Source organism: Rhinoderma darwinii, chromosome 2, assembly GCF_050947455.1.
Source record: "Rhinoderma darwinii isolate aRhiDar2 chromosome 2, aRhiDar2.hap1, whole genome shotgun sequence".
NCBI classification, from domain to species: Eukaryota; Metazoa; Chordata; class Amphibia; order Anura; family Rhinodermatidae; genus Rhinoderma; species Rhinoderma darwinii.
In genome coordinates this window covers 426,871,384-426,895,773 of record NC_134688.1, presented here as the reverse complement: position 1 = coordinate 426,895,773, position 24,390 = coordinate 426,871,384, and the positions used below count along the sequence as shown (strand labels likewise).

Genomic DNA, 24,390 nt, shown 5'->3' with positions numbered 1-24,390 from the left:
GGCAGGCAAATGCTTGTAGCTTTCAAGCCTGTACATTAGGGAAGGGGATAGCTTTACAGTCTGAAAAAAAATTAAAAAATCCAACTTTTCATCAAAAAGGAATTACTGAAGAAAGGGATGTGGGCTGCGCAGTCTGGGGATGGAGCAGCGCTGGGTGGAATACCTAATAAGAAAAGTCTTAGAGAGCAGGAATTCCCACCCGTATGTTGTGAAGGGGAACGTGCGTGCAAACTATCCCTGACCATTTAGCATCCTCATTGTCTACACATTTGGGAATCATCAAACTTTTAAAAATGTATTATTAACTCCTTAGCCTAGATCTCTTCTCTAATAGCTGCTAATGACCAATTAGATGATGTGACGTGAGTGGGATGATTTCTAGTATGTGAAATCAAAATCTCTTTTTGGCTGACCAATCGGTTTGCGGACTAATTTGGCCCGTGAACATCCAAGAAGACTCCATGTCTCAAATTTAAAGGAGTTTTCCCATAATGAACCATTTATCACCTATCCGCAGGATAGGTCATAAATGCTCGATTGCTAGGAGCCCCACCAATCACTAGAACAGCGGTGCCTCATTAATCCTCAACAGTACCATTTCGGAGGGGGAGCACTCGTCACAGTTTTCTTATCTCCCATACTGTATAAAGCGTCAGAACGCATATTTGAACGCTGCTCTATACAAACTCTGCCTCAACGTATTTGTGCTGGTGAAGAGGAACAAATTGCCCAGCAATCTAAGGGGCTGTTTCTTGTTTATGTTTAGTGTGTATGTTGTGAAATCTCGCTAAGGCTGTGTTACCATCATATGAAGGAAAAAAAGGCCCACCATAGTTGTCCAAAATCTCTAGTGTATGGCCAGCTTTAGTAAATGTGGGCCATTAAGTTCCTTTGCATACCAGTAAGAGAGAGGCAAGTCTTGTTTGCTTGCTCTATTCCTTGTCCCACTCATAGTCAAAACCATAGGCAGCACATGGCTTTATGGCAGTAGTTCCATGCCGCCATCATCAAACGACAATGCGGATTAGGTGGACAATTCAAACTTGTGATGGTTATTTTATGTCACTATTATTTAGTGTATGGGTGGATGAGTGTAGCCGCACAGGAGCTCTGTAGTTAAGTTCCACAGGGCCCTTCAACCCTACCCATTAAAGAGGCTCTGTCACCAGATTCTCAAATCCCTATCTCCTATTGCATGTGATCGGCGCTGCAAAGTAGATAACAGTAACGTGTTTTTTTTTTTTAAAAACGATCATTTTTGGCCAAGTTATGAGCAATTTTATTTATATTTATGCAAATGAGCCTTTCTAATGGACAACTGGGCGTGTTTTCTCTTATTTCCAACTGGGCGTGTATTGTGTTTTTAGCAACTGGGCGTGTTAACTTCTTTCACTGCACAAATCACACTGTGCTGTGGATCATGCTCGGTGGAACACTGAGAAGTGTAGGACGCTGATTGGTCACTGATTGGTCAGCCTCATACACTCCTCTGTACAACACCCAGTTGGTAAAAAGTAAAAACACGCCCAGTTGTCCATTGAGAAACTAATTAGCATAAATCTAAAATTGCTCATAACTTGCTAAAAAATGATCGTTTTTCAAAATAAAAAACACTGCTGTTATCTACATTACAGCGCCGATCAGATTATGTAGGAGATAGGGCACTTATAATCTGGTGACAGAGCCTCTTTAAGTCAAAAGAACTTGTAAAGCTTCACAAATGGTGGATTTCCAGTGTTTGGAAGAATATCTAATTTAGTAGCTGATCTGACATGTCCACCATTATTAGCAGTCTGCAATAATCCACAAGAAATAAAAATACACGATCATTTGGCCAGTGATGAAAACAGTTAGAGAATGTTTAATTCTTCTACAAATGTGTCTACCAGGGATGGGTCTAACCACTGAATGCAGACCACAATATATGAAAACAATATACAAGATATCAGAACATTTCCCCGTTCATTCCCACACATATAAATTGACAAGGTACAACATCAAAATATTTGTGATAAATGATAGGACATGAGTTTGTTTCCAAGTCTGCAGATAAATAGAAGAAATGTTTTAAATGTTTTAACCCCTTAAGTACCAAGCCTATTTTGGCATTAAAGGGAACCGGTCACCAGCATTTCACCTATTGAACTCTACTCACCTCTCGCTGGCCGCTGCAGTCAAAAGTTCATTGCCGTTATCCCCTTTCCTAAACTCCTCCTCCGACCATAAATAACGGTCTGCAAACATTTTGAGCCTTTTATTGTAATAATCCAGCAGTCTATTTCATTCCTCTTATGCCCGCCCGCCGCCGAAAACTGGTCCACCCTAAACGCTGAAATCTCGACTGAGATAGCCCGCATGCGCCCGTCATGTATGGTCCGACACCGTTTCCCGCTTCGACCAAGCCTCAAATCTAGTTAGTGCGCATGCGCCTTTATGGTGTACCGTTGTACGCACACACCAGAACAGGACATCGATGCGCAAGGGTGGGATTTCGTGTGTGCTGGGGGAGACGAGGAGCTAATCAAAAGTAAGGAGGCGGGGTTTAACTCTGAAAGGCTTGAGGAATGAAGATGTGACTCTTATGCTCATTAGCATACAGCCAGCGCAGGAACACTAAAAAGGTACAGAACCTACTTAGAAGATAATTATAGGTTACATAAAAATGATTTTTCACCCACTTCCACCAGGTACTGCTGCTTTAATAGGTGAAATGCTGGTGACAGGTTCCCTTTAAGGCCTGCATTAAGAGAGTCATAACTTTTTCCATCGATGTAGCGGAATGAGGGCTTGTCTTTTTGCTGGGTGAGTTGTCGTTTTCAATGGCACCATTTTGGGGTACATATCATTTATCTATTAACTTTTATTAACTCTTCCTAGGGGGGGGGGGGAATAGAAAAAAACCCAGAAATTCCACCATTGGATTAAATTTCGGTTGTTCACCGTATGGCGCAAATAACATGTTAACGCTATTCTATGGGTTGGTACGATTACAGCGATTCTAAATATGTAGTTTTTTTTAATGTTTAACTACTTTTGCAGAGTTTAAACACTTTTAATCAAATAATTTGTTTTTGCATTGCTGCTTTCCAAGAGCCACAATTTTTCTCAGTTATTTTCTCCAGGACAATTATTGGTACATGGAGGGGTAATGGAGCAATTCTGCTGCTGTTTATTGCGGGGGGTTTTTTTTTGTACGACATTCCCGATGTGGTTAAAATAATGTGTTAACTTTGTTGCTTGGGTTGTTACAATCACAGCGATACCGTATATACGTATTTTTTTTAAATATTTTTTTTACAAAATAAAACCACTTTTATAGAATTTTTTTTACATTTTCTTACAGTTCACTTTAATTTTATAAACTTTATTTCACGTTCTGTAATTACCTTTTTAGTCCAAATAAGGGCCTTCCCAAAGCGATCTTCTGATTGCTTAGATAATGCTTCGGTATACCAAAGCATTACTGCCTGCCAGTACAAAACCAACAGGCAGTCTATTAGGCTGTGCATAGGCGTACAGACATGGCCTGGAGGCCTTTACTAGGCCCCCGGCTAACTTGGCAACCCCTCGGTGGCCCGTGATTGCATTCAGAGGTTACCAATGGGTGACAGAGGGAGCCCCTCCCACCGTCAAACAAAACGGGCAGGACTGGAGGTCTCTCCAATCCCGGCAGTAGCAGCGGGAGCCCGACTGTCAGTCAACGCCAGGCTCGGGTGGAGATCGCCTGGGCGCTCTTCTGTACCCATGTCATAGTGGTTTTTGTAAGCCAATCACAGTGGCCTAACCGGTTAAATTGGTTCTACAGATTTAATTATGGCAGAAATAAGGTATCAGTAGTAAAAGCATTGTGAACTGCTCGCAGCCAAGTCACATCATTGCAAGTGTCAGAAATTCTGGTCGACAGAGCATGGCTTAGTACCCACTACTTCATGGCACCTTACAGATGTCTTACGACAGAGAAGCTTTCACTGTATCCAAGTGGTTACGTATATACTAATGATATACATATACATCATACATATGAGAGATTTAAGAAAAGTGTATTGTAAGAGACAAAATATCCATCACAATTACTCCCTGCGGATGTAAATAAAACAGCAATTAATTACCAGTTTCCATGGTGTACAATTATACTAAAGTGAAGCTCCAGTTTAAAGGAGGTCATTCAAACTGACTACTTCTGTCCTGCAGGCAGTGTCAGCAGAATACAGGAACCATTTACACTGCCTGTTCAATTGCGTGCTCAGAAATGATATTGCAATGTACTGACGGCCATTCTCTCTCATTCATTACACAGATACAGTTTGACAAACACAAACTCCATGTGAAGCAAGGGAAATTTGCAGTCCTTTGCAGCCCTATAGCTTTTTATCACAGTGTTTCCGCTTTCCATATAAGAAAATTACTTACAGTTACATCATAACTGGGAAGGGGAGTTAAGGAGCGGGCTCACATACCCTTAAGGAAACAAGCCATCTTACGTGTGGTAAGGGCTTCCCCGCATTTACGCATCAACTAGCAGACAATCTGCACCATTTCATGCGTCTTTTACTGCGGAAAATAATGCCGAGTTTTGGTGCGTTTTTTTCCAAGGGCTGTGTGATGGTGATATTTCTTCCTGTGATGTAATTTCCACTCCCTGTAAGAAATTCTGCAGCAAATTACGCCGTACATCAGAAAAACGTAGTAAATCAGTGAACCTTCCGCAGCAATAGTTGACATGCTGCAGAACTAAAATTACGCACCGCAGGTGAGCATCTGGACTGAATTTTTGCGCAGCATGTGGATGACATTTGTTAAATCACACCCACTTTGCTGCATATTTTCTGTCCGCACACCTGGACGGAAAATATGCAGCAATTCTGTTACGTGTGGACAAACCCATATACTGATTATTCTGCCATCTAGTGGACTAATGTGATATATAGTAATCTCCCATTTACAGTATAATGGGTGTGTATATATACTGTGTATAAACGTCATACTGTATACACTACCGTTCAAAAGTTTGGGGTCACCCAGACAATTTTGTGCTTTCCATGAAAACTCACACTAAATATAGTCAAGACATTGACAAGGTTATAAATAATGATTTTTATTTGAAACAATAATTTTCTCCTTCAAACTTTGCTTTTGTCTAAGAATGCTCCATTTGCAGCAATTCCAGCATTGCAGACCTTTGGCATTCTAGCTGTTAATTTGCTGAGGTAACCGGGAGAAATTTCACCCCATGCTTCCAGAAGCCCCTCCCACAAGTTGGATTGGCTTGATGGGCACTTCTTGCGTACCATACGGTCAAGCTGCTCCCACAACAGCTCTATGGGGTTGTGATCTGGTGACTGCGCTGGCCACTCCATTACAGATAGAATACCAGCTGCCTGCTTCTTCCCTAAATAGTTCTTGCATAATTTGGAGGTGTGCTTTGGGTCATTGTCCTGTTGTAGGATGAAATTGGCTCCAATCAAGCGCTGTCCACAGGGTATGGCATGGCGTTGCAAAATGGAGTGATAGCCTTCCTTATTCAAAATCCCTTTTACCTTGTACAACTCTCCCACTTTACCAGCACCAAAGCAACCCCAGACCATCACATTACCTCCACCATGCTTGACAGATGGCGTCAGGCACTCTTCCAGCATCTTTTCAGTTGTTCTGCGTCTCACAAATGTTCTTCTGTGTGATCCAAACACCTCAAACTTCGATTCGTCTGTCCATAACACTTTTTTCCAATCTTCCTCTGTCCAATGTCTGTGTGCTTTTGCCCATATTAATCTCTTCCTTTTATTAGCCAGTCTCAGATATGGCTTTTTCTTTGCCACTCTGCCCTGAAGGCCAGCATCCCGGAGTCGCCTCTTCACTGTAGACGTTGACACTGGCGTTTTGCGGGTACTATTTAATGAAGCTGCTGGTTGAGGACCTGTGAGGCGTCTATTTCTCAAACTATAGACTCTAATGTACTTGTCTTGTTGCTCAGTTGTGCAGCGGGGCCTCCCACTTCTCTTTCTACTCTGGTTAGAGCCTGTGTGTGCTGTCCTCTGAAGGGAGTAGTACACACCGTTGTAGGAAATCTTCAGTTTCTTGCCAATTTCTCGCATGGAATAGCCTTCATTTCTAAGAACAAGAGTAGACTGTCGAGTTTCACATGAAAGCTCACTTTTTCTAGCCATTTTGAGAGTTTAAGCGAACCCACAAATGTAATGCTCCAGATTCTCAACTAGCTCAAAGGAAGGTCAGTTTTATAGCTCCTCTAAACAGCCAAACTGTTTACAGCGGTGCTAACATAATTGCACAAGGGTTTTCAAGTATTTTCTAATCATCCATTAGCCTTCTAACACAGTTAGCAAACACAATGTACCATTAGAACACTGGAGTGATGGTTGCTAGAAATGGGCCTCTATACACCTATGTAGATATTGCATTAAAAACCAGACGTTTGCAGCTAGAATAGTCATCTAGCACATTAACAATGTATAGATTGTATTTCTGATTAATCTAATGTTATCTTCATTGAAAAAAACTGTGCTTTTCTTGCAAAAATAAGGAAATTTCTAAGTGACCCTAAACTTTTGAACGGTAGTGTATATTTATTTTATTTTTATTTAACCCCTTTCCGACATTTGACATACAGTTACGACATAGCCAGGAAGGGAGAGTATGAAGCAAGCTCCCGGGCTGAGCCCACTTCATTTTCAGCGGGTGTTGGCTGTATGTTACCATCGTCAACTCGCTGCGATAGCCGGAATCGGCGATAACTCGGATACAGACCATTTAACCACTTAGATGCCACGGCCAGAGGCAGTATATAAAAATACAAATATTAAAAGTAAAAAAAAAAAACACAAAAAAAAACACCTTTTCCCATTTTTTCCCTAAAGTAACGTAAAAAAAATAAAACCGTATAGCTGCGTCCGTAAAAGTCTAAACTATTACAATATAACATTATTTAACCCCTACAATAATCGCTGTAAAAAGAACAAAAGCAAAACCCCAAAAAACAACCCTACATACTGCTCAATCAATGGAAAAATAAAGTAATGGGTCTTAGAATACGGCAAAACAAAACAATTACGGTTTTCTTTGTAAAAGTAGTAAATCATAAAAAAAAACTATATAAATTTGGTTTCGCTGTAATCGTATTGACCCGCAGAATAAAGTTCGTGAACACCGTAGAAACTAAACTCAAAAACAAGGGAGGAATTGATTTTTTCTTTTTTTTCTTTTCACCCCACAAAGAATTTCTTTCCAGTACATTATATGGAACAATAAACAGTGACGTGAAAAACTACAACTCAACCCGCCAAAAACCAAGCCCTCGTAAGGCTATATCGACAGGAAAATATATAAGTTATTGCTTTTGGAATGCGGGGAGGAACAAACAAAAATGAAAACTGAAAAATAGCTGTGGCGGCAAGGAATTAAAGGCAAATTCAGTAAAAAAGTTTCTGTATGGTCCTTTTGGCTTGGTATTTAGAAGAATCTTTATTTCTTCCACTTGTTTACCACTAAACACTCCCAAGCCTTATTGTTTAGGTTAGGGCTACATGGCCGCGACACAGGTCAGATGACCAAAGATCGCTGCATCGACCTGCCTGTATTGCACGTTATGAAAGTGAATGTGGCCACATGGCGACCCGCAGGTTGCCGCGACCGCAATAAAAACCTGCTGAATTATTTGCAACAGTGGTGTCTATGTCTTTTGTCACGGCCAGAGACCCTGTGTAGCCTTATCACTTTTGTATTCAACACGGGCGAGGAATTGTGCTACTTCTCAACTCTGGAGTCAGGATTTCAAAGTCTTTATTTATTGTAACATTATTTATATTAATATAATTATTAGAAGTCCTGAAGAAGGGAGGGAAGTAAGAAACGTTCTAGTCTCTCTCTGGCTTTTTTGTTGTTGTTTACCACCGTTAAACCGCGTAACTACAGTTCTACCAGGGTTGATCTTACCTATTGGCACATAAGGTCTGTGTCTATGAATGGCCCTGGATAAATGGCGCATGCCAAAGAAAAAAGTTACATACGAGTACATTGACTAGGGTGTATTCCAAAGTACATTATTGTATTTAGGCGCTTACAATGCTGTCAGAATGAGAGGATAACACTGGCATGTACAAAGCCATTCATGACTTAAAAAGAACCTCTCACCAAAACGCTGATTTTCTGTCTTAGGCGCAATCGTTGTAACATCATATCATTCATATATTCTACTCTATGTGCGTGTGATTTTCTTCCAGTAACTTACACTGCAGCTGTTCTAAATTTTAGCTGTATCATAACAAAACGTCTGATGATGAATATTCATTAGGGGCTTCTCAGAATTCAGGATAAAGTAGCTGATCGATTATGGTCGATCATGTGACCCCCACATACTCTGCTAAACTACACTGCATCTGATTGGTCAGTTCCCTCACTGCAGCTTCAGTCTTTAGGCTAGGGCTACACGACGACATTGGTCATGCGACTGAAGCTTCCATAGAAAAGCATTGAGTCACACAATTTGTGCAAGTTCATGCTTTGGCATTCTGGTGCGACACGACTTGGCCACAGCTCATTCATTTCAATTGGGGAAACATGTGGCTTTTCCGACACCACACTTAAAAATTATTTACCATGAAAAAAAATTGGGAAAAGACGTGTGGCCATGTTGCATGAAAGCTGTGCCAAAGTTGCATGCACGACTGTGGCGCGCAACTGGGAATTATGCGATTAGAGTTGTCGCGTAGTTCAGACACAAACTGACCCTTTAGACTCAATTTGCTTCAAATCTAAAGTTACCGAAAAATAGCACAATTAAACACTAAAAAAGGTACACCTTTTCCCTGAATGCCCAAAAAGAAATATGCCACAAATACCGACTAATAAATGAACACATAGTGCAGGTCAATGAGGTTTAAATGGAATATTGGACGTGGTCTATTATGCTCACCACGATAGTGCTTGGAAAAGGCAATGAAAAAGTCCACAGGTGCTGCTGCCAGGATCCAAACCGGTAAACCAAGTGGTCACCGCTAGTTAGAACGTAAAGAGATAGTGGAAAAAGGGAGGATCCTGTGAGGCGCTGCTGCGTGGTTGTTGAAGGAACTCAGCGATGGTAGACAAAATGATATAAATAAATATATGTTTATTGAAAAACATTAATAATAATGGCTACGCGTTTCAACGCTGTACCAACGGCCTGAGGAAGACGCTAGTACAGCGTTGAAACGCGTAGCCATTATTATTAATGTTTTTCAATAAACATATATTTATTTCATTTTGTCTACCATACGTACAAATACCGACTAAACCTTAAAAATTAAATTCAACGAAAAAACGCACCGCAGGTGAATTTTGGGACGGAAATATAATCTAGCGTGTGGATGAGATTTATTAAATCTCACCCACTTTGCTGCTACCGTATTCTGCTGTATATTTTCCGTCCGCAATTCTGGATGGAAAATCTGCAGCAATTCCGTTACGTGTGGACAAGCCCATACTCTTTGAAAATCCGCAACATAAATTGACATGCAGTTTTTAAAATCTGCCCCGCAGGTTAATTTCTGCGCTGACGTTTTCCACAGTGTGTGAATTAATTTTTTTTTAAAAAGTCTTATCCACTTTTGCAACTATACGATTTTCCATCACAATTTTGTATGGAGATTCGGCGGGATATTACAGCAGCAGTAAAATCTGCAGCATGTCAATTTATGTTTTTCACTTTAAATAAAAGGGGTGAAATCTGCATCAAATTCCGCAGCAAAATCCTGTGGAATTTCAGTACGAAATTGCGAGCGGAAAATCTGCAGCGTATTACAGTAGTAGCAAAGTGGATAAGATGTTAACAAATTTCAATCACACGCTGTGGGAAAACTTCAGCGTGGAATTTGACCTGCATTTTAAAATCTGTAGCATGTTAATTTGAGTTGCAGATTTTCAAAGAGTATCCGATTTGTGGTTTAATCAGTTTTAGTTTGTGGTATATTTCTTTTTTGGCATTCAGGGAAATATTTTACCTTTTTAATGTCTATTTGTGGCAATATCTGTATAAAAATTTTGCTTCTGATTTGCAGTGAAATTCGGTAGAGTATGTGCACAGAAGCTGGAAAAATCTGCTTGCAGATTTCGCCGAAAATTCACAGCAAAATTTTTATGCAGATATTGTTGCGGATTTCACTCTCTGCATTACAAAGGATGAAATCCGCAGTGGATATCCGTAACAGAATTAACAATTGAAAATCTGCAGAATGCCCCCAATTCCACGCTGGTTTTTTTCTGCTAATTGTGGTTGGGGTTCTAAAATCCCATCTGCAAGTATTGTATAGTAAATTGATGCAGATTTCTGTGGAAGATAAGCTGCTGCAAGAGGGGTCCGTCAAGGGCTTATTCCTTTCTTGCCATTTAAAAAAACCCATGAATGCTTACCCGAGAAATAGCTGTCGGCTTAGTCATTTGATGTGTAGGGTCGCTGTGTGTAGCTTTAGTACTAAATGAGTCTCAGCAGAATGTGAACATAGTACTGTTAATGATTGGAATAGTTTACATCTAATATTTTCCCATAGGTGACAAAGCAAAGTAATGTGGGTCATGCTGGAACATACAAGGAACTACCTTTTAAACAAAGATTTCTCTAATGTCGATCACAAGTAACGAAGATTGATAGATTCTTATTTGAGGTCCAACCACTTCCCACAATATAGAACGTTATGATATTGAATTGTACAGACTCTATGATGTAGACAGACTTGTTGATGAAATAAAACCACTAACAAACTTACAGCTACCGTAGTAAAATGCCTAATGTGTCCGATTAGCGTTAAATAAAAGGGTTTTCAACAAAATAAATGTTTTACTTATCCACAGGATAAGTGATGAATGTATGACAGCTGGGGGCCACACCGCTGGGTCCCCGTTCCTCCACAACTGAATTTGGATGGAGCGGCAGTTAAAGAGGCTCTGTCACCAGATTTTGCAACCCCTATCTGCTATTGCAGCAGATCGGCGCTGCAATGTAGATTACAGTAACGGTTTTATTTTTAAAAAACGAGCATTTTTGGCCAAGTTATGACCATTTTTGTATTTATGCAAATGAGGCTTGCAAAAGTCCAAGTGGGTGTGTTTAAAAGTAAAAGTCCAAGTGGGCGTGTATTATGTGCGTACATCGGGGCGTTTTTAATACTTTTACTAGCTAGGCGTTCTGATGAGAAGTATCATCCACTTCTCTTCAGAACGCCCAGCTTCTGGCAGTGCAGATCTGTGACGTCACTCACAGGTCCTGCATCGTGTCGGCACCAGAGGCTACAGTTGATTCTGCAGCAGCATCAGCGTTTGCAGGTAAGTAGCTACATCGACTTACCTGCTAACGCCGATGCTGCTGCAGAATCATCTGTAGCCTCTGGTGCCGATGTGTCCTCGCTCGTCTGACACGATGCAGGACCTGTGAGTGACGTCACAGCGTGATCTGGCAGAAGCTGGGCGTTCTGAAGAGAAGTGGATGATACTTCTCGTCAGAGCGCCCAGCTAGTAAAAGTATTAAAAACGCCCCGATGTACTCACATAATACACGCCCACTTGGACTTTTACTTTTAAACACACCCACTGGACTTTTGCAAGCCTCATTTGCATAACTACAAAAATGGTCATAACTTGGCCAAAAATGCTCGTTTTTTAAAAATAAAAACGTTACTGTAATCTACATTGCAGCGCCGATCTGCTGCAATAGCAGATAGGGGTTGCAAAATCTGGTGACAGAGCCTCTTTAAGCATGCGGATTGTCACTTTATTCAAATTTTATGGGACTGGCGGAAACAGTGACCGTGGAGGTCACAGGGTTGGGCCTCCCAGGAATCATACATTTATCACCTATTCTGTTGGATTGGTTTGTGGGAAATTCCCTTTAAAGACCAGCCACTTTTGGGCTCAAGGACTGATTTTATCTTGGTATTCCAGATCGTATAACTGTTCTAGTTTTGCATTGATGCAGCTAAATGAGGCCTTGTTGCAGGACATGTTGTACCACAACCACAATTCCTCCAGGTTTTTGTGTTCTTTATTTTTTCTGTTCATTACTGACCAAAATGAAGTATATATACGGTATTTATTAACGTATAGGTTGTTTCGCTTATCGAGATCCCAAATATGTGGGGGTTATTTGATGTTATACATGATTTATACACACACACACACATTTATTTTACACAATATGCAGGTATACGTCTAGAAAAATGTACAGGTGTCTTTCTACAATAATGCCTTAATAGGCAACTACAAGAGACCTTTGTCAGGTCCTGGGGTGTCTCCCCAGTGCCGCTGGAACCAGTGATCACAGTTACAACGTTCGATCGCAGGACTAGAGGTTAATTGCGATACCAGCAGTTGTACATGACATACATTTTCGTCATGGGGTGGGAATGGATTAAAATACATATAAAAAGCCAGCTCCACTAACATAATACCAGTGTTTTGCCAAATGAATTCAAACACGTGTACGGCTACTTTCCTTACCTTATAGTTTCTTCTATAAGACGATCAGAACTGTAAAATAAAAAAAGAAAAGAATGATCATTCAGAAAATTAGATTAATTCCTCCTTTAAATTAGAAGGCTTTAATACAGATGAAAACAAATTGTAAATGAAGGAAATATATATATGTGGGACTCGAGTTTGAGGTTCTAAGGCTTGTGCACACACAACTACGCTACTTTTGCATTTGTATGTGCTGTTCTTTTTTCTATATATATATATATATATATATATATATATATATATATATATACATATACACACACACACACATATATATACCCACATACATTTTATATATATATATATATATACACACACACACACACACACACACATTCACATACAAAAAATTTTGTTTTTTCACATTTTTTGTGATTTGTCTGCTTAGAATAAAAATTAAAAACACAGAATTAAACTAATCTAGAAAATGAAAGCCTCATAAGTCTCGTAAAAGAACAAAGTAAAAATAGTACTGATATTCAAAGCGGGTGCAAAAATATTATCGTTTAAAGAAGTGCATATCAAAAATGGGAAATTTGACCTGGACACAGGGGCATCAATGACCCTTGGTCATGAAAGGGTTAAGTTAAAACAGTTCTGGAAGCAACCCCCAAAAGCAGCCAGTTTAGTGACTATATGAGTTCTAACCTAGCAATGGCATACGTATCTGGGAAAGCACCCTCTCTCTTCCTGCTCTGCCTCTTTAATCTAGCTATGGCATTTTACTTGCAAGCCAAGAAGAGCAGGCTGAACTCTTTAGCATACGTTCATGGATGTTGTATTAAATTCTATGGTATGTTTTTTTGTTTTTTTTGTATTTATTATGGGTTGGGATTCCCATTCCAAAATCACATTGGTATTAGCTTGCTGCCCGACCTTATAATGACAACCCTCAAGTAAAATAAAACAATTTAGGAATGTAAAATTCAAAGGCAAACTATTGCAAGAGTTATCAGATCTTTCAAAAATTATCTTGCAGTTTCTCCCTGGTTCCTCTTGACCTGTTGTATATCTCTTAAGTAACTGTTATTATGTCCTTGTCTTTTTGGTTGGAAGTCTCTCCATAAGTATTGTAACTATTATACATTTCGATCCCATTTCCCATTGCAGTCTTTGTACGACTACAGTGTAATATTCCTCATTTGTCTTCCTCTGTCCAGGCGTTTTGTTACGATCTATATTGCATATTATAATTTTCTTGTTATGATAGAACTTATAAATTAAAAAAAAGTCATGTCAATTTTTGGCACGTTTTACGCTTTATTCCATTGAATTCAATTGGAGGCTTGAAGGGCGTGAAAAGGTGTCCAAAAAAAGAGCCAATAACATATCAAAATACATGTATTCATTAACTCCTTCCCACCGCAGCCCTTTCAGATTTTCATTTTTGTTTTTTCCTCCACACTTTCCAAAAGCCATAACTTTTTAATTTTTCCGTCTATATAGTACTTTGAGGGCTTGATTTTTGCGGGACGAGTTGTAGTTTTCCGTAGCACCATTTATTGTGCCATATAATGTACTAGGAACGGTGGAAAAATTATGTGTGGTAGAAAATGAAAAAAACAGCGATTCCTCCATGGTTTTTTGCACGCCGTTTTTACGGAATTCACTGTGCAATTAAAACAACATGTTAACTTTATTCTGTGGGTCAATACGATTACGGCGATACCAAATATATATAGTTTTTTCTATATTTTACTACTTTTACAAGTAAAAATTTAAGTGTAAAAAATAAAATGTAGTTTGTGTCGTCAAATTCCGAGAGCCATAACTTTTTTATTTTTCCGTCGATTCAGTGGTATGAGGGCTTATTTTTTGCGGGATAAGCTGTCGTTTTTAATACCATTTTGGTGTACATGCAACGTTTTGATCACTTTTCATTTCATTTTTTGTGGGAGATTAGGTGACCAAAAAATAGAGATTTTTTTACGGCGTTCACCGTGCGTGTTAAATAATGATATATTGTAATAGTTCCGACTTTTACGGATGCGACGATACCAATTATGTTTTTTTTTTTTTTTTATTATGCTCTAGAGAAAAAATGGGAGTTTTTTGAACTTTAAAAATTTTTTTTTACATAAAAAAACAACTTTGACACATTTTTACTTTTTTTGACAGGCTTCTAATAAGGAGCACAAAGTCTTCATTAGGCCCCCATGCAGCCATAGCAACCATCGCCCGCCCCCCCCCCCCCCCCGTGATTGCGCCCTAACGATTTAAAAGCTGCGGTCGATATTGACCGCGGCATTTAATGGGTTAAACGGGCGGGATCAAGCTTGAGCGCGATGCTGCTCGTTACTCTGAAGTGTCGGCTGTAATATACAGCCGACACCGGCATCATAAGGAGCGGGTTCACTCCGTGAGCCCGCTCCATACTTCCCCTACCCGACTTTGGCATATGGATACGTCAAATGTCGGGAAGGGGTTAAAAAAAAGGCCAACAAAAAGTGGATGGTTTTTGAAGTGGATTACGCGTCGTCTTATTTCAACCTATGTGTGAACATACCCATGCATTTAGTTGCGGAAAATCCATCAATCCAACAAATCTCATCCGCACACTGCATAAATGATAAGCGGAATAAAACGCTCAGAAATTTACCTGCGGTGCAGGTTTTTTAATCTGCAGAATGTTAATTATATTTGCGTAATCACTGCTTTTTTGTTGTGGGTTTTCCCCCGTTGAATTCAATGGGGAGGTAAAGCAGATGTTGCAATTTTTGCGGCAGAAAAGCTGCGATTCCACCGTAAAGGTCGCAGCTCTGGAAAATAAAAAAATCTTATACTTCTGTGATTCTTCTTCCAGGCCAGCCTCCTGAGGTGACTATTCATCGCATGTGATCGCTGCAGACAATCACAGGCTGGGATGTCGGAAACATCATCCATGGGCTGCAAAAGGACGTCAGAGGGACGCGTCATCATGGTTTTTTCAGTGCAAGACTTCCGCAGCTGACATTCTGGCCGTAAAACCACCACAATTTGGTGCGGTTTTTCAGATGGAATTCCCTACAGCCGCCAGGACGGATACACTGTGTATCTTTACGCAAATATGTGGCATATGTCCAGATGATGGAACTAAAACCTTGTTCACACTATTGTTATGTTAGTAAGCAAAGTGATGGCTCTTGAACGGCAGGGGGGACAAAACAAAAAAAACAATGGAATGGTCTTTATTGGGTTAATGGTGCAGCAGGTAAACAGCTGTGATGGCAGTCAGTAAAATGAAATATAGATTAAACTGCTTCTCACAAAGCGGAAAAAGTTAGAGCATTTTAGTAAGCATCAATTACACCACCAAACGTGTGCTGAAGAAAAGTAACTTCAAAGATATTGACAAACAGGAACAATTTGTTTTACGAGTTCTCCTAGCACCAAGACTGCTGACATCTAATAATCAAAATGAGCAGGAACAATATGATGGGTTCCTACCGCATGAGTGTATTTAAGCTTTCTCCTCGTCAGGCCAGCTGTGGGTAAGCCTTTCCTATGTCATTTGCTATGCAGGAGCCCATTGCAAGGCAGTGAAAGAATGCAGGCAAAAAGCATTACTAAAAGTCATTAACATTAACCGCAAAGGTTCCAGCCATGCCAGGAACAAATCTAATGGATTCTCTTACTCTTCTAAAGTAAAGGAATTAACATATGCAGCTGCAACAATGGGAACGCCATTGCCTCTCACCTCCTGCACTTAACCTTCTGGTGATCAGGAGTTTTCCGAAACAATTCACCCAGGAACTAAGTCATCAGATTTGTGCACAATGAATCAAGCTCTTTATTGAAAGCAGCAGAAGCAATCTGGTAAAGTCCAAATACACTCTCGCAAGTTATATATTCCTAAAAATATGTTACAGACTGCATTATTTTGCAGAAATTAAATGAATCAAGGTGACTCTGGAAAACCTTTTCAAAAACATGCATGTTAACCCCTTAGTGACCAGCCCATTTTAGGCCCTAATGACCAAGCTATTTTATTCGGTTTTTCTATAGTCGCATTCAAAGAGCTATAACGTTTTTATTTTTTCGTCTACATAGCTGTATGAGGACTTGTTTTTTGCGGGATTAGTTGTGCTTTTTAATAGCACCATTTTTGGGTACATATAATTTTTATATTAACTTTTATTAACCCTTTTGGGGGGGGTTATAAAAAAAACTGAAATTCCGCCATTGTTCCATGCGTTTTTTAAATTGACGCCGTTCACTATGCGACGTAAATAACATGTTACCTTTATTCTATGGGTCGGTACGATTACGGCGATACCACATATGTAGAGGTTTTTTTATGTTTTACGACTTTTGCACAATAAAAACACTTTTGAACTAAAATTATTTGTTTTTGCATCGTCGCTTTCCAAGAGCCGTAATTTTTTTATTTTTCCATCAATGTAGTGATTTTTTGGGCTTGTTTTCTGCGGGACAAGACGTAGTTTTGAATGGTACTGTTTTGGGGTGCATGGGACTTATTGATTCATTTTTATTATGACTTTTTTGGGGGGCAATGGAAAAAAATTGCAATTTCGCCATGGTTTTTTGTGTTTTTTTTTTACGGTGTTCACTTTGCGGTTTAAATTACATATTAACTTTATTAATGGAGTCATTACGGTCGCGGCGATACCACATATGTGTACTTTTTTTTTTATTTTTTACACTTTTTTTTAAATAAAACCACTTTTTATGGAAAAAAATGGATTTATTTTTTTACTGTACTTTTTATTAATAATCTTTATTTCACTTTGATGACTGATTTTATTAGTCCCACTAGGGGACTTTACTGTGCGATGTTCCGATCGCTGCTATAATGCTCTGGTATACTTCGTATACCAGAGCATTATTGCCTGTCAGTGTAAATCTGACAGGCAATCTGTTAGGACGTGCCTCCGGCGCGTCCTAACAGGAATATGTCCAGGGCAGACCTGCTGCCATGACACCCCATCGGAGACCCGCGATTTCATTCGTGGGCCGCCGATGGGTGACAGAGGGAGCGCACTCCCTCTGTAAACAAAGTTAAATGCCGCGGTCGCTATTGACGGCGGCATTTAACGGGTTAAACGGCCGCGATCGAAGTAAACTTCGATCGCGGGCGTTGGAGCAGGAGCTCAGCTGTCATCAGACAGCAGAGCCCCGGCTCCTGCCTGCACGGGAGACCCGTGCAGCACTTAGACTAGGCTGACGTGAAAATGCGTCAGCCTAGCCTAAAGCCCATTAGTGACCGACGTAAAAAGGCGTATTAGTGGTCACTAAGGGGTTAATCTTGCCCAACCATGCATCTTTATGTCACCGCAGGCAGGGGGTGAACTTAGAGAAAATGATCCAATACTGGCAATGAGACAAAAAAAAACTAAGATCATTGCTATTTTCTACCGAAGTTACGCACGCACACACGCACGCACGCACGCACGCACAAGCAAAAGTGACTAACATTAACCTCTTCACGCAAAAAGGACTTGCTATTACGTCCTGATGCGGGGGGGAGAATTGTGGAGCGCACTCCATACACTGTGGGTGTCCACTGTGTTTAACAGCGGACACCCGCGACTAACGCTGTTCCTGACAGAAGCCTGTAAGATGACAAAAATTTAAAAATTACTATACACTGCAATACATTAGTATCTAACGATCGCTGGTTCAAGTTAAAAACACCAAAATAACAGTTTTTTGGTCAACTTCACTCTAGAAAAAATTTAATAAAAAAATTGTATGTACCAAAAAATGATACCGATAAAAACTACATCTCGTCCTGCAAAAAATAAGCCCTCACACCGCTCAATCCACAGAAAAGAAGAACGTTATGGCTCTCAGAATGCGGGGACACAAAACTATTTTTTTTTTTGAACAAAAAGTTGTTGTTTTTGAAGTAGTAAAATATAAAAAAATTATAAATTTGGTATCACCGTAATCATATTGAGCCACAGAATAAAGTTAATTTGTTGTTTTAACCACATGTGAAAGCCGTAAAAACTAAACCCAAAAAACAATTGAGGAATCACCAATTTTTTCCCATTTCAGTCCGCAAAGAATTTTTTTTCAGTTTCCCCATTACATTATATGGTACTTTAAATGCTACCAATATAAACTACAACTCCTTCAGCAAAAGATTAGACCTCACACCACTCTATTGACGGAATGATAAAAGTGTTATGGCTCTTGGAAGACGGGGAGTGAAAAACTCAAATGAAAAAAAATACAAAAATGGCTTAGTCCTTGAAGGGTTAAAATATAACCTTTACTAAAATCAAACCTTTCCCTGTACTAATATATCTTGAGGTGTCCCTCCTGCGCTCCCTACGCCTTTCATCCAAACAGTCCTCATAGGACTCATCAGGGGACTCGCAGAGTCAGTCCAGTGGAATCTCCAGCTGGGCTACAAGAGTAATAGAGATGGTACCTTCAATTTTTGAAGTCTGTCGCCCTATGTTCACACTGAGTTTATGATCTCCATTTGACGTATATGCCAGGAAAAGCTCATGTATTGCAGTATATCGTGATTCTGACAGGCACCTATTAAGCCCTGCTGGCCGGAGGCAGGGCTTAACAGGTGCACAAAGATGGCGGACCTGGGGGCCTTTATTAGGCCCCCAGGCAGCCATAGCAACCATCGCCCCCCGCGATTGCGTTGCGGGGGGGGCGCGATGAGCTGTTAGAGGGAGTCGCCCCCCTCTTTCTAACGATTTAAATGCTGAGGAAGGATAGGCCATCAATTTCATAGTACTGGAAACCCCCTTTAAACCCTATGGACACATTTAGCTAAGCGGAGACTGTAAACGCAGTGTGAAGTCCAGTGCTGTAGGGTTCATTATTTGTCCAATACAGTAAACATTAGGATCCTTATCAAGTCATGATAACTTCAAGCAGGCCTAAAATTATTTCTATAAAACAGCGTTCTGCAACTAGAGGCTATTGAGGTGTTACAAAACTACAATTCACAGCACGTCCTGAAAGCAGCAGGCCATTGCTTTAAAGTGTACCGATCATATACCATACACTTGTTTTCGATAAATCTGTAGTGCATGCAAAGATAATAAACTGTGTAATAGATCTTTCTTTCTTTTTTTTTTTTTAAACTCGTGTTATTAAGAACTGTTTAAGTAACAAGTATAAAATCAGTTACATAAAATCAGTTACACATCTCTGATTGTAAAATACATCACATTGCATCAAGGAAATTTAGATACAGCAAGTTAAGTAATGAGAACATACAGAACATTCCAGGAATATAATATGCCATAAACAATGGCACTTAGACTGGTTTACTTTGACGTATGTAAGACTATTATAATAAAAGGACAAAAAACAAGAACAGAAATAAAAGAAAACATAACAGCCTAGGACCGGTGTCACCCATGAGCATCTAATAAATCAGGCATAGCAAGTTCAAGGAGATACATAATAAAAATGCGGGTCACTTATGTTACTATCTCACAGTATCTGGTGAAACAGCAGCGGGGTTGACTGTCAAAGGGGAGTTGTTCCAAATATCCCAAACTTTAGAAAACTTAGTACTACAACCACGATTCAGAAATACAACCTTCTCGAAAGGTATTACAGAATTTACCAATCACTTCCAATGACCAATGGATGGAAGTCGATCATTCATCCAATGCTGTGATAGTTTTTCGTGCTAGAAACAGAGTTTCTCTCAAAAAAATTGTAGTATGGTGATTCCATGTCTCCCCATCCAGTATACCAAACAAACATATCTTAGGACATAAAGGGATACCTACATGTAATAAGGACGATAACAGGGATAGTATGTCATTCCAAAAGTCCCTAATGATGGTATATGACCATATCATATGCCAAAAATCTGCCTCCGGAATATGGCATCTCAGACAGTCTGAAGAAGGCAATCGTCCCATTTTGAATATCCTAACCGTGGTCAAATATGCCTGGTGTTTATACATAACTGGATCATTTTATTATTTGCGGATGGGGATACATGAAGATGGGACTCCAAAAGATCATTCCAATCCTCTGTCTGAATCGTAGGAATCCACCGTTTCCATCTACTTTCTATAGCAGGAATTCACTGTGATGGATAACAAATGGGTATAGAGAGCAGATATCAGGCCTCGTGGACCCTGGGAGTTAAGCATCCCTATCAGTGGGAAGGAAGAGATTGTTAAGTTATTTCTCAAGTGATGGAATTGGGTTTGTAAAATATGACGGGTCTGTAGACTCCTATGAAAATGGGTGGGTGGTATGTCATACTTAGTCTGCAACTGAGTGAATGAAAGTAGGACATTATCCTCATATACAGTGAAGGAAATAAGTATTTGATCCCTTGCTGATTTTGTAAGTTTGGCTAAGTTCACACGGAGTATTTTGGGGGAGGAATATCTGCCTCAAAGCTCCAAACGGAATTTTGAGGCAGATATTCCTCCCCCAAAATACTCCGTGTGAATAGCAATTATCGCGCCGTTTTTCGCCCGCGGCCATTGAGCGCCGCGGGCATAAAACACGCTTTCTCCTGCCTCCCATTGAAGTCAATGGGAGGTCGGACGCGGAAGCGCCCGAAGATAGGGCATGTCGCTTCTTTTTCCCGCGAGGCAGTTTTACTGCTCGCGGGAAAAAGACGCCGACGCCTCCCATTGAAATCAATGGGAGGCGTTCTCGGGCCGTTTCTGCCGAGTTTTGCGACGCGGTTTCCGCGTCAAAAAACTCGGCAAAAGACCCCGTGTGAACATAGCCTTTGCCCACTGTCAAAGTCATGAACAGTCTAGAATTTTTAGGCTAGGTTAATTTTACCAGTGAGAGATGGATTATGTTATAAAAAAAAACAAAAACAAAAAAAAACAGAAAATCACATTGTCAAAATTATATATATTTATTTGCATTGTGCACAGAGAAATAAGTATTTGATCCCCTACCAACCATTAAGAGTTCAGCCTCCTCCAGACCAGTTACACGCTCCAAATCAACTTGGTGCCTGCATTAAAGACAGCTGTCTTACATGGTCACCTGTATAAAAGACTCCTGTCCACAGACTCCATTAATCAGTCTGACTCTAACCTCTACAACATGGGCAAGACCAAAGAGCTTTCTAAGGATGTCAGGGACAAGATCATAGACCTGCACAAGGCTGGAATGGGCTACAAAACCATAAGTAAGACGCTGGATGAGAAGGAGACAACTGTTGGTGCAATAGTAAGAAAATGGAAGACATACTAAATAACTGTCAATCAACATCGATCTGGGGCTCCATGCAAAATCTCACCTCGTGGGGTATCCTTGATCCTGAGGAAGGTGAGAGCTCAGCCGAAAACTACACGGGGGGGAACTTGTTAATGATCTCAAGGCAGCTGGGACCACAGTCACCAAGAAAACCATTGGTAACACATTACGCCGTAATGGATTAAAATCCTGCAGTGCCCGCAAGGTCCCCCTGCTCAAGAAGGCACATGTACAAGCCCGTCTGAAGTTTGCAAATGAACATCTGGATGATTCTGAGAGTGATTGGGAGAAGGTGCTGTGGTCAGATGAGACTAAAATTGAGCTCTTTGGCATTAACTCAACTCGCCGTGCTTGGAAGAAGAGAAATACTGCCTATGACCCAAAGAACACCGTCCCCACTGTCAAGCATGGAGGTGGAAACATTATGTTTTGGGGGTGTTTCTCTGCTAAGGGCACAGGACTACTTCACCGCATCAATGGGCGAATGGATGAAGCCATGTACCGTCAAATCCTGAGTGACAACCTCCTTCCCTCCACCAGGACATTAAAAATGGCTCGTGGCTGGGTCTTCCAGCACGACAATGACCCGAAACATACAGCCAAGGCAACAAAGGAGTGGCTCAAAAAGAAGCACATTAAGGTCATGGAGTGGCCTAGTCAGTCTCCAGACCTTAATCCCATCGAAAACTTATGGAGGGAGCTGAAGATCCGAGTTGCCAAGCGACAGCCTCGAAATCTTAATGATTTACAGATGATCTGCAAAGAGGAGTGGGCCAAAATTCCATCTAACATGTGTGCAAACCTCATCATCAACTACAAAAAACGTCTGGCTGCTGTGCTTGCCAACAAGGGTTTTGACACCAAGTATTAAGTCTTGTTTGCCAAAGGGATCAAATACTTATTTCTCTGTGCACAATGAAAATAAATATATATAATTTTGACAATGTGATTTTCTGTTTTTTTTTAAATATAATCTCTCACTGGTAAAATTAACCTAGCCTAAAAATTCTAGACTGTTCATGTCTTTGACAGTGGGCAAACTTACAAAATCAGCAAGGGATCAAATGCTTATTTCCTTCACTGTAGGTCCCCTATAGTTCCAATAGCTGGAGACAACCATGGTGGCATTAAAGGAAAGTAAGAAGCATTGTTCCATAAAGGCATTTCAGACACATCATCATTGTAACCCAGTTGCCTTTTCGCTTGTCTCCAAACCACACGAGCCAGCTTGTGTAAGGGCAAGGGTTTAATATGGGCAGGGAGAGAATTTACTTCAAGGGAGCCGAGCAAACATGGACTCCCTAGTACATGAGCCAAATGGTGCTCTGAGTTGGGAAGATCCTTTTCAGGCATCCAGGAACGTAAGGTTTTCAGCTGACCCGCTAAATAATATAAATAGAAATCTGGTAGAGCCGTCCCTGCCAGTGCTTTAGGAGCGTGGACAACTTAAGTTTGTGTCGAGAATTTCCCCATATAAACGGTGATAACAAGGAGTTGAGCTGTTTAACCCCTTAAAGGAACAGTGTCATCACAAATTATTTTTTTATATGTTAAAGATGTTAGTGCTTTATTAAAAACGTTTATATTCATTTGTGTGTTTGTGTTTTACTTTTTCTTATTTTTACACTTTTTCTTCCCTATGGGGGCTGCCATTTTTTTTCCATTTCTGTCTGTGTCGATTAACGACACATACAGACATGGAATACGGCAGCCACAGTCCCATAGGGACTGCGAACGGCTCCCGTCCCATTGACTTCCGTGTACGGCGTCTGTGTGGGAACTGCGCATGCGCCGCTCCCACACAGTTCAATTCGAAATTGGCGCCGTCCGGCGCCATTTTCCTGTGGACCGGAAGTCGCGGCCGGACAGTAATATTACTACTTCCGGTCGCGGCTTCCGGATTTGTGCACTTGGACCAGCGGCAGCAAACGGAGCGGACGGGCCGGAGGGAGCCGCGGCGGCAGGAGCAGGTAAGAGATTTCAATGTATGTTCGTGTTTGTGTGTGTTTACTACTGTATGTAAACCTACTACACTGTGTGTTAGCTCAAAAAATGGCGACACACAGTGTAGGAGGTTACACCGTTCAAACCCCTCGTTTATCCCGGCACTAGCCAGGATAAAGGAGGGGGGGATGCTGAGAGCTCACTAGAGCGAGGGCTTTTAACCCTATGTTGCACTGCTGCAATTTTGGGAATAGCTCCATCTAGTGACCAAAAATGGGTAGTATTATAAATTTAGAATTAATTTATAATATTTCCTGACTCGTGAAAAAAATAAAAAAAATTTGAACAATGTTTAATCACCCACACACTAAATGTTTAATTTTTTTTAAAAAAACATGTTTTTCTGGCAACACATTCCCTTTAAGGACACAGCCTATTTTGGCCTTCAGGACACAGACGATTTTTGCAAATCTGACATGTGTCACTTTATGTGGTAATAACTCCGGAATGCTTTTGCCTATCTAAGCGATTTTGAGATTGTTTTCTCGTGACATGTTGTACTTTATGATACTGAAAAAATTTTGTCGTTAAATTTAATATTTATTTGTAAAAAATACCAAAATGTAGAGAAAATTTGCAAAAATCTGCATTTTTCTAAATTGTAATGTATCTGCTTGTAAAACAGATAGTAATACCACACAAAATAGTTACTAGTTAACATTTCCTATATGTCTACTTTATGTTTGCATCGTTTTTTGAACGTGCTTTTATTTTTCTAGG

General features: G+C 40.3%; 1 protein-coding gene across 2 annotated transcripts in view; it reads right to left on the bottom strand.

Moving 5' to 3' along the window:
• The window catches only part of GOSR1 (golgi SNAP receptor complex member 1), a 98,039-nt gene that overhangs the window by 6,636 nt on the left and 67,013 nt on the right, over positions 1-24,390 (bottom strand). For both annotated transcript variants that reach the window (XM_075854346.1, XM_075854347.1), the window contains exon 7: positions 12,481-12,510. In XM_075854346.1, the coding sequence (XP_075710461.1) occupies positions 12,481-12,510 (30 nt within the window). The remainder of the gene's footprint in view (positions 1-12,480; positions 12,511-24,390) is intronic.